This window comes from Hirundo rustica, chromosome 1 (assembly GCF_015227805.2).
Source record: "Hirundo rustica isolate bHirRus1 chromosome 1, bHirRus1.pri.v3, whole genome shotgun sequence".
NCBI classification, from domain to species: Eukaryota; Metazoa; Chordata; class Aves; order Passeriformes; family Hirundinidae; genus Hirundo; species Hirundo rustica.
The window spans coordinates 133,492,483-133,510,819 of record NC_053450.1 but is presented as its reverse complement, the minus strand read 5'-3'; the positions used below and the strand labels follow the sequence as shown (position 1 = coordinate 133,510,819).

At 37.7% G+C, this 18,337-nt stretch overlaps 1 protein-coding gene across 7 annotated transcripts in view; it reads left to right on the top strand.

Annotated features, from left to right (window-relative positions):
• CDK14 (cyclin dependent kinase 14) overlaps positions 1-18,337 on the top strand; it is a 349,244-nt gene that overhangs the window by 204,818 nt on the left and 126,089 nt on the right. For all 7 annotated transcript variants that reach the window (XM_040088080.2, XM_040088088.2, XM_040088063.1 and 4 more), the window contains one exon: positions 9,924-9,987. In XM_040088080.2, the coding sequence (XP_039944014.1) occupies positions 9,924-9,987 (64 nt within the window). The remainder of the gene's footprint in view (positions 1-9,923; positions 9,988-18,337) is intronic.

Sequence of the window (18,337 nt, the reverse complement as noted above, 5' to 3'; positions counted from 1 at the left end):
ACCTGAACCTGCACATTCTTCAAATGGTAGTGTGATTGGCTGCCTTCATTTTCTGCAGACTGTCACTTAAAAAAACTTGACAAAATACTGTGTCACTTAGCTCCATGTGGCTTCACAAATCTATTCAAAATTGAGATTATTACAAGATCAAGACCTTAATTGGCAAAATAAGGAGCTGGCAAACTTCTACTTGATCTGATCAAACTCTAGTGTCATGCTGTTCTGTGATGCTGAACACAAGGCTTCATATATAGGTCTCAGTGTATGTTATCTCCCCTGGTTTTTTAGGTGAGAAAAAGAATTCTCATGATACTTCTCTCTTTTTTTTGTTTGTTTTGTTTTGTTTGTTTTTCCCCCAGTCAGTGAGCTCAGGCAGCTCAGGCAGCCCACCTCTAGTATTCTATCTGCCTTAGCACAACAGCTTTCCTCTGCAAGTATATTTCTATCACCTAAGCAGCACATGTCATGAGCTTCTATTTGTGCCGTGCAAGTGCTGTTCCTTGGGCGTGAGGAGTGGTGAGTCCTGGTGTGTTGTCATAACGAGGCACAGTCGTTCCTCTGATGTGCTGGGACTGGGCACCAGGCCAGAGACAAAATGTTTGCAGTATCAGAGAAGTGCATTGTGCATTCACTGCCTCGGAGTGGAGGTTTGTTCTGTGGAAACGCTGATTGGCTCCTGTGGAAACCAGAGGGTCAGGTCCTGGTGCACAGAAAATCCTTGTGGAGAAAGGATGTGATCCCAAATGTTCTGGTTTGTTTAAACAGTTGTAGTTAAACGGCACCGTAGTGAAGAAACATGATTTTATTTTGAATAAAAATGTTTTTCTTGCTGTTTTTATGATGATTCATAGGAATGTGCATACTTTGGTCTGTTAATTATTTAGATAAGCTTTCCAGCTGAATGACAGCTTTAAGCCCTTAAGTATCCTGATGCAATGGTGTAGCTTGGCCTGTGCCAATGAGATTGGATACTACACTAGGTAGGAATTCATATGTGTTAACTGAGCCCGTTTTACAGTCTTCAAAAAGACCATAAAGCCAGCTTTATGATCCAAAGGGAGCACTGCTTTTCCGATAAGCCGGCATTTCCAAAAAACCCTGTGTAGTGTATACCTGGAATTCAAATGAACCAGCTGCTGAGCCAGCACAGCAGGGCTTCTCGAAGTACATTTCATAAAAGCCTCCCACAAGGTTTTGGCTTTTATTTTTATTCTCCTTTTTCAGTTTAAAGAAAAGAAGTCAGTAAAAAAATTAGAAATAAATCTTTAAAGAACATGTTTAGGAGAGGACTCTCTGTTTGGGTGGGTTGTTCCAAAGGCTTTACAACCTAGACAGGATAGGAAATGTGAAATTCAGAGTATATCACTATTTGTACAGAGTAAATCAGAGCAGATTTAAAAAGAATATGTAAACAAGCATGACTTGTGAGCCATGGGGTTCTTCTGGGAGAAAACTGCTGTCTTTGCAGTAAAGAAAACCATTCTGTTTGTTCCCAAACAGTAAGGAAGAGACCTTCCAGCACAGCTAGCAGCGGCAGCGGCGGCTGCTCCTTCACATGTATTAACACCAATCTCTTCCTCAGTGAAATCATTCCCTCTCTGTAACCTTATTTGTGAGCTCACAAGCTCTGTCAATGCCAGAAGACCAAACTTTTCTTCTTGTAGAGCAGGAGAGAAATCTCTTGAGGTTAGCTTGAGTCTTCTACATGAATTTTCTTCCCAGTCTTTTCCTGATCCACAGCTTTGAGGTCTACAAAAGCTTCCAAAATCTTTTCTCTTCTTACTAAGAATCAGTTTCGTCCTGTTGAGGTCTTTTACAGTTTCTGCAGCTCTAAAGCAGATATCAGAGACCCCAAGTCTAGTTTAATGTCAGAATTTTTAAATTCTGATTATGGGATTGTTTGCTGATGGAAGGAGACTCCTGAGCAGAGATGACTGAGAAAGCTGAAAGGACAAGTTCTCTGTTCTGCTTTTAGCAGTTCAGCATGCAGCATCCCTCACAGAGGAGCAATCTTTTCACTTTGGAGCTAAAAAATATCCTTTGCCACGTACATCATTGTTCAACTAGCTTTTGATTTGGAAAAATTGCTGCATGGTTGTACTGGTTTGAGGGAAAGTGCAGTCTCTGTCAGGAGTTTCCTCTTTCCCCTTTTGCTGTTCAGTTCAGATTGTGTTTCTACAGCCTAGGCACCTCTATTTTCAAAATAAGTTTGCCGAATCCTTTTTTCTGTTTTTTTTTAGTATTCATCTCATTCACATAAACATTTTAATAAGAATCACTAAATTAAATAGTTTCTTCCACCATGGGAACTTTGAATAAGGTTTTAAGTTACTAAAATAGGGCCTTATGATGACTCCCTGGAGGAAGAGGATGTCACAGTCCTGTACAAGTTGTTTCACACTTGCTTTTTTTCTTGTTGTGAAATTCAGATTAAATACTCTAGCTTTGTGCTTGTTCCAGTTCAGTGTGGATTATGGACGGAATTTGTTTCCAAAAGCTATCTCATCAAATCACAGAAAAAGCCCTGTCAAAGTGTGGTTAGTATTTAGTAGGTACTTTTTGGAATAAACAAAGCTCTTCCCTGACTGATAATTTAAGGACACTGTCACGTCAAACCCCCGTGGTGCTTCGTTGGAGGGCCGGGGCTTTCATTTCATCTTGTCCTGGTGCTCGGCAGCGCGGCGGCTGCGGTGATGGCTGCTCGGTTCCTCCTCCTCCCGTGCTCCTGGCAGCTGTCTCTCCCAGCTCCCGGGCTCTGTGAGGGTGGACAGGCGTGTCTGGGCAGTCTCCAGTCCCCGCTGGCCTCCTCGTGTTGGCACAGCTGCAGGGGTGGCTCTGCCAGGGTCCCTCACAAAGGTGGCTGTGGTTACCGTGCGTAGGAGGAGAAGGACGAATTTACTTGTACTGCAAATGGTATGGAAAGAGTGTTGGGATAAATTTAGCTTTGCAACGCAGACAGCTACTAAAACATTGTTTATATACATAAAGTAAGGATGGAAAAAATCACATATTAAAAAGGTTTCCTGGCAAGACTTCATTGTATTTTGCCTCTGTGGGGAAAGGAAGTTAAGAACAGTTGGGCCCTCTGTTGTTTCAAGTACCTCATTTTTCATCCTTGACAGAGCTAAAGCAAAAATATTAGTTGAGCTTGATTTTTGTTTTTAAAATGAATGTATGTTATTAGAATTTTGTGAGAATGTTTTGCTTCCTTCATCCATACTGGGACATTACCCCAAGGTTTTAGAATACAGCTTCATCATAAATCAATTCTTAGCTCAAAGGAAGTGGTTCAATTACGCATATATAATGGAATGATGATATTCCGCTTGATGCCTGAGTCAGACTTTTGTTGAACCTCAATGTGTTCTTGCTGCTTCTTTTTTCGCCTTAAAGAATAAGCCTCAATAACTTCAATTTTTTCACGAAACAGCATCACTTTCCTTAGAGCAAGAACAGGTTTTATGGTGAGGATATGCCTTCTCTCTTTTGTGTTGCTGTTGTGTCCCACCTTCATCATTTGTGTAGCAGGTCTTCATAAGGCTAGTGAAAGAATTTAGTGCCTTCCTTTTAATTTATTTTTTTAGTTAAGACTATACTTAGATCATTCACAAAATAACTTTCAAAAGGGATACTCAAATCAGTTTGCTTTCTAACCAGCCTTGTTTTCTCTTAATTCTGATGTAATTTCCTGAATGAATGCAGATCACATTAAAAATATTCATTTGCACATTACCATTGTGCATATAAAAAGGTGGCCGTTGAATTTTTTTTTCCTTTTGCCATGTATCATCATTGTAAGGATTTTTTCATGACTCTGGTAGCATTTACACATAAGGAAGCAAAAAAAAAAAAAAAAAACCTGTTTTACGCATAAAACTAAGAATAAGAATTTGAAATTCTGTATTTGCCTGTAAAGAATTATTTGTTCTTTTTTAACACTTTTGTTCTGAAGAGGAATCATACAAGTTATGTTTTCTGTATGCTTAATCTGTTACATTACATTTCCTGTATTTTTAATATATTTCATTGGTATTTAATTTCTTACCTGTGTGGGAATAATGAAGGGATATTTTGATGACAGTTGATTGAAAAAAACACAGAAAATTTGCTATGTAAGAAAAATAATTATACTAAAATACCGTTTTCAGATTCTGAACAAGGTCTTTATTGCTTTCCACAGGGGAAGAGACTGCCTAAGATTACACAACCCTACTTCAGTTGTTTTAACTTTGAATTGGCATGGCTTCCTGGTTTGGCAATTATTTATAATTTTTGCCATTCAATTAATGAAGTGAGGCTTCAATATTCTAAATCTCAAGGACAATGCATGTGGTCTTTACTTTTCATGAATCCAAATAAATATATTCTTTCCGTCTTAGCTGACAGATACTGTTTCTTTAGCGAAAAATGCGGTGACTTTTTCACTGCAGCTGTGAACCCTGGAACTTTCACAACATTCCCAAGGGCAAAATGAGTTTGGACCCAGTCTAACAAACCTGTAAGTGCATCACACAAATTAATAGATTTACAGGCCCTTATGGAAACTGAACTGCAAAAGCAAACCTCTAAACTCCTGGTGTGAAGAAATGAAAGAAATGATTGGTACTGAGGTGATTCCATTTCCGACTGTATCTTTGGATATTAAACTTGACACTGAGCTGTCACCATTGTGCCCAGCAGAGAGTCAAAGGAAATCTCACTGTAGCTGTCAGTCAGCAGGCTCTGAGTCAGCATGCATAATACACAAATAGTTACTGAATGTTTTTTCTAACTTTTTATACCAAAATTAAATGCTAAGTTGAAGGATGAAGTTCATTCTTTGGTCTTCACTGCTACATGTACTTTGTGCTCACTGACATTATTGGGTCGTAACACAAAACTTTTCCAGATGATGGAAGATGTGGTTCAGATCTACCTGACTGTTCCTCAGGAAGGGATTGTGGCTCTGGGTGGATCATCTGGACAAATGGCTTAGCACCATTGCTCTTCCAGAGCAGAAATTCTGTGTTCAGAGGCGGCTCTGAGAGTGTCGGAACTGCTATAGAAAAAAACCCCTGGAACTCACACTGGTCCTCAAGAGGCAAATCTAAAGCAGTAACGTACTTCCCTCTAATGAAACAGAAAACACCTAGGTTTTTGACTAAGTTGAAAACTTCATTAGATATATATGTTTCAGAAGAATAGAACAGATTTTTGTTGAAAAACCACCTGAAACCTCCAAATCTCACTCAACAGAAAGAGATTGCTGATTTGAAAATGGTCTGCAATGCTTATTCTCTTCCTTTTTTGATTAAGTTCAGTTCCTCAAACAGCTGTAGTCTCCCATAGTACATCACAGCCAAGGATTGACTAAATGCATTATGTTTTACCCAGCATACAGGAAGACTTGGAAAGAAATCTTGAACATCCTTAAAAGGTACAATAAAATAAGAAAACATTTTCACATCCAGCTTGTAACTTTTCCCAGTTAAAATTCCAGGGCATTTTTGAACAAACCCCTCTTATTTTAAAAGGAAAAAATTGCATTCTCCTGACAGTTTTTTTTAATACTAAACTTTCTTTGTTCATCAAGTTGACCTAACATTAAAAAAAATTAAAATTCTGTATATTACTTAGCCTGATTTCCATAACTCTTGTCTAAGGAAAGGCAGCTCATTTGTATTCTGGTCTTGTTATTCATTCTGCTCTCATTAATACCACAGGCTGCAGGTTCTTTGTTTTGTTGAAGTCCAAACTGTCACCTTTCTTGAGAATCATCAGCTTTAACAAAGGTTAAAGTGTTATATCAATAACATGCAGCTTTTTATATTCAAAATTTATAGTGTAAAGTGCTTTTCTTTATTAATTATGCCAGCAATTGGGAAAGAGCTGGTAGGAAAGATTTGCACTGCTGCTCATCTAATACATGGCAGTAACATGGGTTGGTTTTGCATTTGAAGCAGAATACAAGACAACATGACTAATTGTGTTGGTAGAGTGGTGCAAAGCTCACTCTAAACCTAATTATTCCCTTCTATACCAGGGAATTGTGAATCCTTGCAAAACCAGATGCTAACCCCAAAATTTTTCTTATGTTAAAAAAATAAGGCAATGCAGTAGCCTTTGATGCATTTTTGTTGCATTTCCTAGGAAATCTTTGTGTATCATGCTTGTGTATGGAGATTTGAACAGCAGGTTCTGTTTTTATAACTTTCTGCCAAACCTTAATGATATCAACTGGCAGTTCAGGTATTTGACCCTCAGTACCCTGATGTATTGTAAATCTGTTATTTTTTTATAAATAGACTTCTCACCCTACCCTACAAATGGAATTAGAATATGGTCCTGATTTTTAATAGCAAGTTTCAAATGAGAAATTCTCTTGTCAGAGAATGAAAGAGCCCAGAGTGTTGTCTGTGGTGTGGTACAGCAGAACCTCAGTAGATTTTGGAGTTTACTTTGCAGAATCCATTACCACCATGGTCCCTGGAAAACATTAAATCCATTCCAAATTTGAGAATTGTAGATTAATCTTGTGTTAGTAATTCAGTTTAAAGAAATTAGGATGTTAAACCGTGCAAGCTGAATGCTTACCTTGCTGAGAAGCAAATTATCAGTAGAAAAAGCAAACAAGTTAGTCTTATTTTTTCAAATAATTCTCAATACTAAATAAAAGTTTATTTCCAGTATTAAGTTGGGGCTTGATTGCAGTGACAGCAGTGGTTATTTTTATGGTTTTGAATTATGAAATGGAAAGAAGTGTTGAAATGTAGAGGAGGCAGTACTGGTGGGGCTAGGAGGTCACCTGTAAAATAACAGCTCGTGGTGTTCTTCACTGCTAAGTGACAGTGTATTCCAGTAATACCGGGAGACTGTTGGGTTCTCCTTTCCTCTCCACTTCCCTTTTCCCTGCTGATGCCTTAATTCTCTCTTCTAAGCTGCAAAACAAAGCATATTCTTCTCCTCCGTGGTGTTAAGTGTGAACCCCACTCTGCTTTGTTTATAGCAGGTGTCAAAACTTGTTGTTTTGCATTACTTAATCCCACTCATCAAAATGGGATTGATTGCTGCTTAGGAGAATCACTTACAAGGTGATGCTTACAAATCTCTTTATATTGATTTATCTGTGAGCAGTGACCATTCTATCTTAACCAAAACCACACTTGTTTCACTGCTGCCCTCTCCTCCTTGTTTGTTGGTTGTCACATATTGTGAATTTCTGTATTGCATATGCAAAAAATCGTGTGGAAGAAGGATGATCTGTATAATGCTTGTACCGTGCATTAAAATAAAGTGTTTGGATCCTTGCCTGAATTACCAAGTGTCTCTATATTAAAAATGGTTGCATTTAGATGCTAGGAAACTCGCAGTTGTTTTCAGCCTGACTGTTGCCCTTGAGAGAAAGTATAAATATTGTAGGAGGTTTGAGTACTCCAATGCACAGAACTTGCTTGTAGCTGGCTCCCAGATACTGTGGCAGCAGATGTGCTTGAATATTATTAAAGAAATGGATTGGAAAACTAGTGAAACAAGAAACAGTGAGTCAATTATGATTCCTTTAAAGAGTGAAAATTACAGATTTTGTTAGCTGGTTTTAATTTTCATCTGTACAGTCCCATGGCTGCCTCTGTTTCATTTAAAGTAAGAGGCAAACGAGAACGCTCTTTTAGAGTAATGTGGCTGATTTTTTTTAATATTCAGAACAAATATATTAATAACCAATATATCTTATTTAATAAGAGAATATTCCTTTGATTCACTAAGAGGGGTTGCAAAGTTGAGAACCTTATTTCTAAATTTAAATTGATGGCAGAATCTCTGTTTCTGATCCACGGGCTCCCTCTCCTGGTCTGGGCGGTGCTTGGCACCAGGAGCTTGATTAATGCAGAAGTGGAAGTTATTTGCAAATTGATTTTGTGACATAGTGTCGACGGTGTCTCCTAACTTCCTCAGTGTTTAATGAGAGCATTGTGCTCTCTCTAATAGCAATAATGAGATGAACACAGGTGTTGTGATGTATCAGGGTTGCAGGTTTATTTTATTCAAGTGCCAATTAAGACATATCACAAGCACTGAAAGAAATGTGCTACAAGCAATATTTACAAATAAAATCAGTGAATTTGCATACCGAAAGAACTATGGGAATGTATATTCTATAGTTGCAGTGATACTGTCACCTTTGTCAGCTTAGTGCTCTGCTTTCACCTTCTACTGATCATACTACATCCAAGTCGGACTCTGCCTGTTGTATTTGATTGTGGAGAAAAACTATCTTTGGATTAATATTATTAGATGAGAAACATATGACTATTGTAAACTGCTCAACAAATTTGAGGCCTTAGACTCATAAAACAAACCTTGTAGGTAAAAATTGTATCTATTTTACAGGTCACTTACTTTTGTTTCAAATTTTCAAGCTCATTTCTAAATTTAACATAATAAATTTCTGGCAGAGTTGAAGAAAAGCATTTTGTTTTACCTTACCAGTCTCTTGTTCTAAGGAGTTTTTTCAGCTTGAATTTATCAACATGAGCAAATGTTTACATAGCTTAAGAAATGAAACAAGTATTCTAGAGTAGTGTCCTTCCTTTAATGCTCCTAATTCATGTGTATATCACAGCAAACAAAATTAAAATAAATCTCTTCAGTTCCAAATGTTTTGGAGTAGATGTTGTTTTTCACATTTTTTGGACCAAAGATATTCACACCAACTTTGGGCTTGCTTCATGCTGATGTAAGTGACCACAGAATGTCACAGGGACTCAAGATGTGCAGGTCCAAAAGATTTATTCAGCTGACCTGCAGTGCAGATAGGGGCAGAGCTGGAAGGGGCTTTTGTACATTGATAATGCAAAACAAGCACCAGATTAATGTGAATTACTTTCACTTATAATATCGATCTTTTATTCCAGGGCCTGAGCTTATAACAAATATTCAAAAGATTCTAGCATTTTCATTCATGTTAGAAACTGAGTGTAAATTTTTGAAAAGAAAGATCCTTCTAGTAAAATATTAAATTCCACAGTTCATTCAGAAATGTGTTTCTAGAGCTGTTAATTTAAGTATTCCTCCTGCCTTTACTTAAAGTAAGTCTTGACAGTTACATGTTACGAAGCAAAACCAGGTTTGGGAGAACTACTTATGGCAGTTCTGTCACTTGAATTATTACTTGTGTCAAGGGCACAGAGAGTGAACATTTCATGTTAACAGAGAATATAAGATGCATGTGAGAAGTGTAAATACTTTGATGCTGTAAGTTGGTGTGACTTACATTACAAGAAGGAGGAGAATTGAAGTGAATAAAAAACAAAGCATAATGCATGGGTCAATAAAGTCTGTATTTCCTAGGAATTTTCTATTTTTATATGTACTGCAGCCACGTTAAAATAACAACCTTTTGTTACCCATTCTTGTTCATGCCACACTCTTGATCATCCTCTTTACCATCTCTGTAAATCTTCTATCCTAGCATCTATTCATTATCTGTTTATCATTTTTAAGTTTCTAGGGGTTGAAGTTATTTCTGAGCTAAATTATCTAGCCTCTCTAACACCAGTGCTCTCAGCTTGATACTTGTCAGTGAAAAGTAGCTTTAACATCCATTGGTTAAACAGGCAGTGTGACAGGAACACAGCACTCCCATCTGTCGGCTCGGACATCTGGTGACTCCTCCTGTCTCTGGGCTGTCCTTATCTTTTATACTAATTGCTACGTATTCTTTATTTACTATTTATTACCAATGTCTATCACTATTACTAGTGATAGACTATCCACTGGTACCTTGGAAACGTTGTAATCTTTTAACCTTTTGTACCTTCTTCCTCCTTCCCATCCCCCAATTAAGAAGCCTATTTGAAGTTTAGATTGTGCTTTCCACACTGCTATGACTTATTAAGTCTTTTCCATTAAAGCAATGTGGTTTTTTTTCATTTTTTTGTGTACAGGTACTTGGAACACCAAACGAAGACACATGGCCTGGAGTCCACTCTTTACCCCATTTCAAACCAGGTAGGTTGAAGCATCAAGTTCCTCCAAATACCCGCTCTGGAAGTATACAATAGAGATAATTACATCCCTGACCACATGTGATCAAAATGACCTGGTGTGCAGTGTATGAACCATAATGCAATTCTTCCAGCTGCTTACTTTTTATTTTGCTCAGGGTAAGAGGTTTTCTTTAGTTTAATTTCTTCACTTGCTTTTTCAGTTTCTTCTGTTTGTTACAGTATGAGCCCTGATGTGCTTGCTTTCCTCAGCCTCTGAGTATTGTCCCTTTCAGACTGCTAGTGTGCTGATTCTCTAGTCAGGATTACTTTTCCAGCAGAGCACACCAAACTTCGACAAATACTAAAGGAAACTAAAGAGAAGAGAAAAGAAATTGTGAAAGCTGAGATTCTTACTAGATCATCTATTAGTACCTTTCTGCAAAGGTTCAATTTTTTTATCTGTGTCATATATATTTGCAGTTGTCATACTCTATAACCATCCTTGAAAAACTGTTTCATCATCTGATACCTTTTTGTAAGAGGGAGCAGTTTGTCTCCTAGAGACTAGGAGGATATGGTCAGCTTCATGATGCTATATATGTAGGCATGTTTATGTATGTAATATACATAGTCTTGTGAATTTCTGAGTGGGGATTTTAGAAATGTTTTTTTAAACGTGGCAAAGCAGGTGAATGAGTAGGCAGGAGATGAGGCAGAAGAACTGTAAAGGACAAATAGATCTAGATAACTCTCAAGAGAAGAGAGAGGGAGAGAAACAAATATGTTGTAGGGCTTACCCTGATAGAGACACAAAACCTTGAAAAATAGGAATGCAGACAGCTTTCTTGCACATTGCTTTTTAGTTTCTGTCCTACTGCTGAATAGTTAAATTGCACTCTAGTGCTCTCTAGTGAATCAGTAGAAACTTATTTAACAGTCTTTCACTGAAATACTACAGTGTTCTTCCCTTAAACAGGGTGTCATTAAGTTTGCAAGCTTTTGTGTTTCTCATTCTTGATACTGATTGAAAGGTGAGCAAACACAGAATCCTTAGAGAAATGCAGTGGTCTGTAAAAGCAGCCCAAAAACATTGCTTTTAGCAGGAATAGTACAGAGAAGGAAAAAGCCTGAAGGTGTCAGTGACTGTTCTTTGGGCCGGTTTGTTTTTCTGTGAGATACAGGAAAATTTTGAACAGCAGATGGCAGCCAAGAAATTTCCTGGTTTCATTTTTCGGTTTGGCTTCCAAGTGTGTCAAGGGATATGGGTTTATTACCACAGAAGAACATCAGGAAATAAATCCACTGTAGGCACTTCATTAAATCTAATTTTTATACAGGCATTGTGTTAGAATTGCTCTTATTTTCTCCATCCCAGACTATGGATTTTTTTCAGATAGGAATATGTAATATTTATACAAATGAAGAGTGGGGATGGGAGGAAAGGTGCCTCCAAGACAGAAAATAGTCACTCAGTATTTTCACAATTTCTGCACGGTGGGGCCTTTGTTCTCTCAGCTCCTTTCCACATCTGTGAAGTATGTAGATTTATAAGTCAGAGTAATTACTATTCTTGCTGGCAATCATTTAATCTTTTTAGGGCCTGTTAATGCAAAGCTCCTTAATTCCCTTACTCTGTGGAGGTCTAGGAGCACTCAAAAAATAAAATCCGTGTTCTGTACACGTACTGTGTTGTGCACCCTATATCCTTGACCTTGGCAAAAGGATTTTCTATTTGTCTTATGGTTCCTTATTTGCTGTTTTTAGAAAGTACAGCAATAGAAAGCATCATCTAACTGGACAACCAAAACTGGCTTGCATACCCCAAAACTGAGTAATTTGAATTTTATGCTGGTAGATGTGGAATTGTTAGAGCAGCAAAACACATCCCTCTGGGATCACCCCGCGGTACCAGCACCTAAGGCAGGCTCTGCACAAAATGCTCTGACCTATGGGCTGGACTGGAGTGAATACTGTTTTCTCAGGCCTTAGGGTTGTTGGAGATGTTTGGTCAAGGATAACAGGTTCTCTGTCACTTCTTAAAAATGTGCTTTCATTCATTTTGTTCTGTGCACAAAAGCTTTCTGGCTATGGTAAGGCTGCTGCATCACCTTCTACAGGTGCTCAATCAGCCATGCTCCACTCCCTGATGGTCTGAAATTGCTGTTAGACTCTAGCTTTCCTGACAGACTTCTTAGGAGCAAAAATGAAAGTTGAAGCTTTAATAATACATTTGACAGTTGGACTCAGTGGTCCTTATGCATTCCTTCCTACTCAGAATATTCTGTGATTCTTTGAAGATGACTTAATCTGTTCCTTTTCCTAGGAAAATAATGAAGTATCCTGAAATGTCTTGCCAAGTCTGAACCAATTCCATTATTCTTGAAGATTTGTGAAATCACTGTGTTTATGTGTGATATTGGGTTAAGTAACTCCTGTGCTTTGCATGTGTTAGTAAGTTTTAAAACTATTAGCTGCTAACAGTAATTGTGATAAATTGAGAGGTGCAGATAGCATTGGTGGTGAGGATGTCAACGTTCACTCAGGCAAGGCTTTGATTCTATAAACTTGAGTCGTGTAAGCATAAACAACAGAATTTGAACAGAAAGTATCAGTGATAAATGTTTACTATAGTTTAAAAAATGCTGACTGCATTAAATGCCTGTGGATTTGGGAAGACTATTGAGAGTTGAAACAGAATTTAATTTCTTGTTTGCATACAGACTTCAATAACTAATTTTCACACTGTGAGTTGATAGGGCACAGTCTTGTGCTGCAGAGAGCTCAGAAATCATTGTTTACTAGGAGAAACATATCTGAAAAATGTGGTACTAGTCTCTACTAATGGCCAAGGGTCTTAATTTTCATGGAAAGCATCCAGTGCTTTAATAATTATGATCTCTGACATCTTAATATGTAGGGATATTTCTGAGCCAGAATAAGAAATATATTCCTAAGGCTAGTTGTGGGTGGCTCTAGGTCATTTAAACCCCTAACCTAGGTGATTTTAACAGCTTATAATAGTGAAAATAAAATTGTCTTAGTTCTGTTTGCCATTTAAAAAGTCAAAAAACAACTTCTATTTTATCTGCCTGCTTTGAGATTACTTACTGTCTTACAAATGCTCCAAGTAATAGATAGATATTTAAAGCTAAAAGTTGGCCTGGTCTTTGAGCTTTCTCTGTGCTGCAGCTTCTGTCCTCTCAGTTTGTGTTCACACATGCACACATGTCCTGCTTAGTAAGTTACTTAATCTAAATAATGCATTTGAGAGGCCTGAAATATTTCAGGAGTGTTTCAGTAGCTTTGGGTTACCCCTGTCATTCACTTTGAAGCTGTTATGGATGCTTTAATCTTGAGAGGGTCTTCCTGGACTTGGGAATCATAATTTCATTTATTTCATCACCAGTGAAACCCAGCCATTCTGGATCACTGTGAAAGTAATTATCTGCCCTCAAATAGGAAAACAGTTTGAGGGAATTGTGAAAAAGTGCTAGTTGCTGTTTCAATAAAATCTTGATATTTCATCCACATGAGAAGCCCCATGTTACAGGCTATTGGACAGACACTTTCAATAATTAACAAGATCCCCTAGATTTGGAGAACATGTTTTCACTGTTCTCTCTTTTGTTGCAATACTTTAGGAAATACGTAGATTTGCTGGGCTAAAACAGATTCACACACCAATCATATCGCTGGACCTGCATCTCCAGGAATGAGTTAGAGTAGGCACGAAACATGTCTTATCTATATGAGTAGAGGTGAAGCAGCATTCCCAAACAAGCTGCTTCCTTGCCAGTCTTGTGTCCAAGTCTTCCTGATTTTTTGTGCATTATGTTCTTCATTGTTATTAAATTTCCCATTTTTTTTCTCATTCTGGAGTCCTATCAATTTTCCCTCTCCAGCCATTTCTCCTGGATTAAGTCCTGTCCAAATAAATGAGCAGGATAAGCCTTTGGATACAGAGCAACACTTAAGTCAAGTTTTTACTTTCCTGACATTCTCAGTTAGTATTTGGGACTGATGCTGTGTAACCTCCATCCTGGGAAGTTAAGCAGAGGTTTATCAGGAGGTACTGTCAGTGAGTAAAATGGGAGAAAGTAAGATCTGGTCACAATGGAAGATCAATGAACTCTCTGTGGCAGTGAAGAGATGGTATTGGTCAAGGAGAGGAAGGAACTTGTTAGGAAGGTGGAAAAAACATGAGAATGCTTTGTAATGTTCACTATGCATCAGTTTCTTCACAGTAGTGTTTCTAGATGAAAGAAAGTTAAATATTTAATTTTGGGCTCATGGTGTAGGAGCCTGAACCTCACAATATTCCACAGATGATCAGATACAATAGAGAGTAACACATCTGAAAAGGTGCCTTTATGAGACAATGGAATCTGAGCACTGATTTTTAGAAGAGAGTCCCTAAAGCCAGGATGAAAAGAGGTAAGGGAAAGAGTCTCTCCTTAAAGAGAAAGCAGAACACAAAAAGAAACAGTGAGAAAAAAAGCATTCATAGGAAATAATGCATAACATGGATTGTGCCAGGGACTGATGGGTACTTTGTGGATTTATTAAAAAATCACAAGTCTGTGATGGACAAAACCACTGCAGAACTGGTGTTCTAACTCAGGAATTCTACTTTGCTTCCCAGGTGATCAGTAAATATAGATTTGGTTTAGAAATATGATCTGGTTACATGCATCCTAACAGCTGATTGACAGCCAGTTTCTTTCAAAAGATTAAGTCTTCATTTAGAGTAGGGCTGGACTGAGAGACTGAACTCATTTGGCAGAAACACATGAACATACTGTATATGAGAACATATGGCTTTTCAAAGTTTCGTAGCAGTTTTTCCTGTAGAGTTTCTCCAAAGCCTGTCAACATTTTGTTACACACTAAATCAATATCTTGCTTGTTTACAATCTGCATTGAAGCCAGGGAATGTTCCCAGGCGATGTGGGAGCCTCTGCTGTTAGACTGTCAGAGCAGCCTCTGATATGCCTTTACCTTGTGACAACTAGCACTTACAAATAATTAATTCCTGAGCATTAGGAAGCTTCCTTAGGGTCAGGAAGTTAGTGTGGGCCAGGGACTGTTCCCTGTAGGAAAAAGTCCCCATCTCCTGTATTGGAGGATGGCAGTGTGAGGTGCTGCAGCAGTGCTACAGGACAGTGATGGTATCTGGTCCAAACACTCTCAAGCTCATTTAAATTACTGGTATAGATGTAGTCTTCAAGAATTTTAAGAAAGGAGGGCTATTTGTAAAGGAGAATTAATTCCTAATTTCTCCCCCTCTTTTGCCAAAACTGATCTGTATTACTTAGTGTTTCTTCAATCTGTGGTACCCACAACCCAAGGGAAGCAGAGTTGTCAGTGTTTTCACCATTCTTTAAACAAAATTACATTTAGCTGAAAAGTTAGAGTAATTTATTATATATGCATGGGAGGCAAGGTGAGCTCTGCTAAAAGGTGGAACCATTTAATGTAGGACTCCAATGCTTCAGACAATGCTGAGTATTAAAATTACATTTTCTACTCATACTCAGGTAGGAGTCTAGAAAACAGCAGCTATTCTTCCTCTTTACACAAACTGCTCTTCTAAAGCAAATAGAAGGGAGAAGAAGGGATGGGATGGAGGGGAGGGAGTTGTAATTTTTCTCAAGATGTTTGGCATACAAAACTCCAAAATCTAGCTTATGTATTTGATAAAACTCTGGTTGTGACTGAACTTCAGTAAAAACTCTAATTGCACATTAGTGCTGCAAATATTACAGTGCTTGAAAATTTTCTTGTCAACATGGATGCTGTCTTTATATCTTTAGCTAACATAATTTGAATACTTTTAGTATTGAATCTGTGCTAAAAATGGTATATGTCTTATATATCACAATACAGTGTTAGTCACGTTAGACTTTTAAATTAAATATAAAGAAAACCCTTTCAAAGAAATAATGAATTAAACTTTTCAAAATATTAATTATGGTGATGTTTAAATATTTGCATTTAAACTAATCACATTTGGTTTTAAATAGAGAAGAACATTAATCAAGGAATGCATATTAGCCATCATGTTTTGATTAACAACATAAAAAGTGCCTTGAAGCCAAACTGCATTTTAAGTTCTTTGGTTTAGACAAGAAGCTGATTATCAATACCGTTAAAAAGAAGCTAAAAAATCAAAATGTATTCTGACTCTAATTCCTTCTGTAGCTTTTCTTGCCTGTCTTATGTCCTTTCAAAGCAAACGTGGCAAAGGTGTAATAGTTCATGTGTTTTCCTGACTGATAAAAGACCAAAAAGCCCTCATCTTGTTTTATGTTACTTAAAATGCAAGTGCTTATTTTTTCAATTCTCACAGCAGACCAGTATTCCTGCAGTGGTCTGTTAATAAGCTCACTAGTGAGTTCTGCTGAAACTCGCTTCTGTTTGAACCTGCCCTTGATGCAGGGCTATGTTTATCAGAGATGGAGCATGTTTATCAGGCAGATAATGATGTTTGCAGTGCAGCCCATGTAGGTATATATGTGGGCACACAAGTGAATGTGCACATATAACAGTGTTGCTGAAGAGTGGTTGTCTAAAGGAAATAAGAAATAGAAAGAAAGAAAGAAATGCTGTTTTTTTCTAGGACCACTTAGTACTGCTGAGTGTAATGGATGAGCTTTCTGGCTGTGTTTGGTGGGTTTTTTTGTTTGTTTTTTTGTTTGGGTGGGTTTTTTTGGTTTTTTTTTTTTTTGGGGGGTTTTTTTTTGTGTTTTTTTTTGTTTTTTTGCCCCTAGGCCTTCAAACTGGTCAGAATTTGGAAGCAGTTGTTTTAAAAACATGATTTTTTTAATGCATCAAGTTTGTCATATTAACTAGCTTGAGAAATTCCCTCCCTCTCTTCCTCTGATTGCTCATTTCTGCTTCCATGTTGCAGTTGTTACTCCAAGAGCCTCTTGGTGCTACTGTTTGTGGGGCACATTCCTAAAAACTTCCTTGGCAAATGAGACATTGTGTAAGCTGTGCTGCAGGGTCTGAAGCAAAGAGCAGCTCAGATCCTTGTGCTGCCATAAGAAGGTATCTATATCTGCCCCACTCACCATGTCTGAGCGGGTTGTGTGCAGTGCCCAGCAGAAGAGTGAGTCTTGGTTCTGAAGCTGTGGAAGCCTCAGACTTGTTAGCCTAGTCCTTTTGGACACTCTTGGGACATCCTGAGTCAAAATTATGTTACAGGAAGATGATGCTGCATCTTTTCAGTAACAAATAGGAATAGTATGTTAGCTCTTATTTATGCAGTCCTATACTGGCACCTCTTACACTGCAATTGACTGTTGCTACCTTGGCCTTCTAAGAAGTAAACACTCTGAGGTGCTGTACGATTTAAACAAAACTAAAAATCTCTTCCTTCTTTTGTTTTACATAAGCAAAAGTTCACCTTTTAATAGGTGAAATAGAGCAGCCATGTGAAAAGCCAGCTCTGTAACAGTGAGACATAGCAGGTAGTGAGGATGATGACTGTGTATTTGGGATAAAAATGCAGAGGATCAAATTCTGTTTCTTGAATTTGTTCCCAAAAGATTGGCAAATATTGAAGTGTTCGCATAAAGGAAGTTAAAATCAAAATTTTTACTTTAAATTTCAGGTCTTTACTGTGTTGGCCTTCCAGAGCTTTTATTCAAAATAAACACATTTAATAATAATAACAACCTAAAAATATTTGAACTCCAGGATATATACTTACAATTTGAACAATTAATATTCAAAATACATCTGAGATCATACCTTGATTTGTAAACATACAGTTTCTCATGTTTCTTTAATAAGCCTTATGAGAGTGAGCAGCTGTCTCAGCAAGATGGTGCACCTTGTGTTCTTGAGAGTGGTTTGCATGTGCTGGAGGATGGCTGTGTGGGTGGGTGATCATGTGAGTGTTTGCATGAAATTTTCACATGTGCATGTTTGCTTTTCAGTTCTGAGGGAGAGGCATTAAGTTGTTGCAACACAGGGGTTTCTTCCACAAATTGGATTGAGATTGTGATTGTCAGTAGTGTTACCTCTCAGTATGTCAGGCAAAGATTTCTTTTGTGGGGGCACATTCATGGTAATTCTGCAGAATTCCCAGTCTCACATAAAGACTTACATTACTGTTCTTTATGAACATATCAGTGGTAGCTTCTGAAAAGCAAATATCAAAGCTATAGTGCTTGAAAGTATCACAGAATGTAATTTTGTGCAGTTGGTCACAGTCACATATGTATAGCTTTAGATTTGGTTTTATTACATCCATCAAGCAGTAGAGGACAGGAATTCATACAGGTGTGTGAGAGTTGTTCACTCTGAAAAGTGACTCAGAAGCAAACTTGGGGATGTAATTGTGAGACTGAATTCTGGTTCTGTGA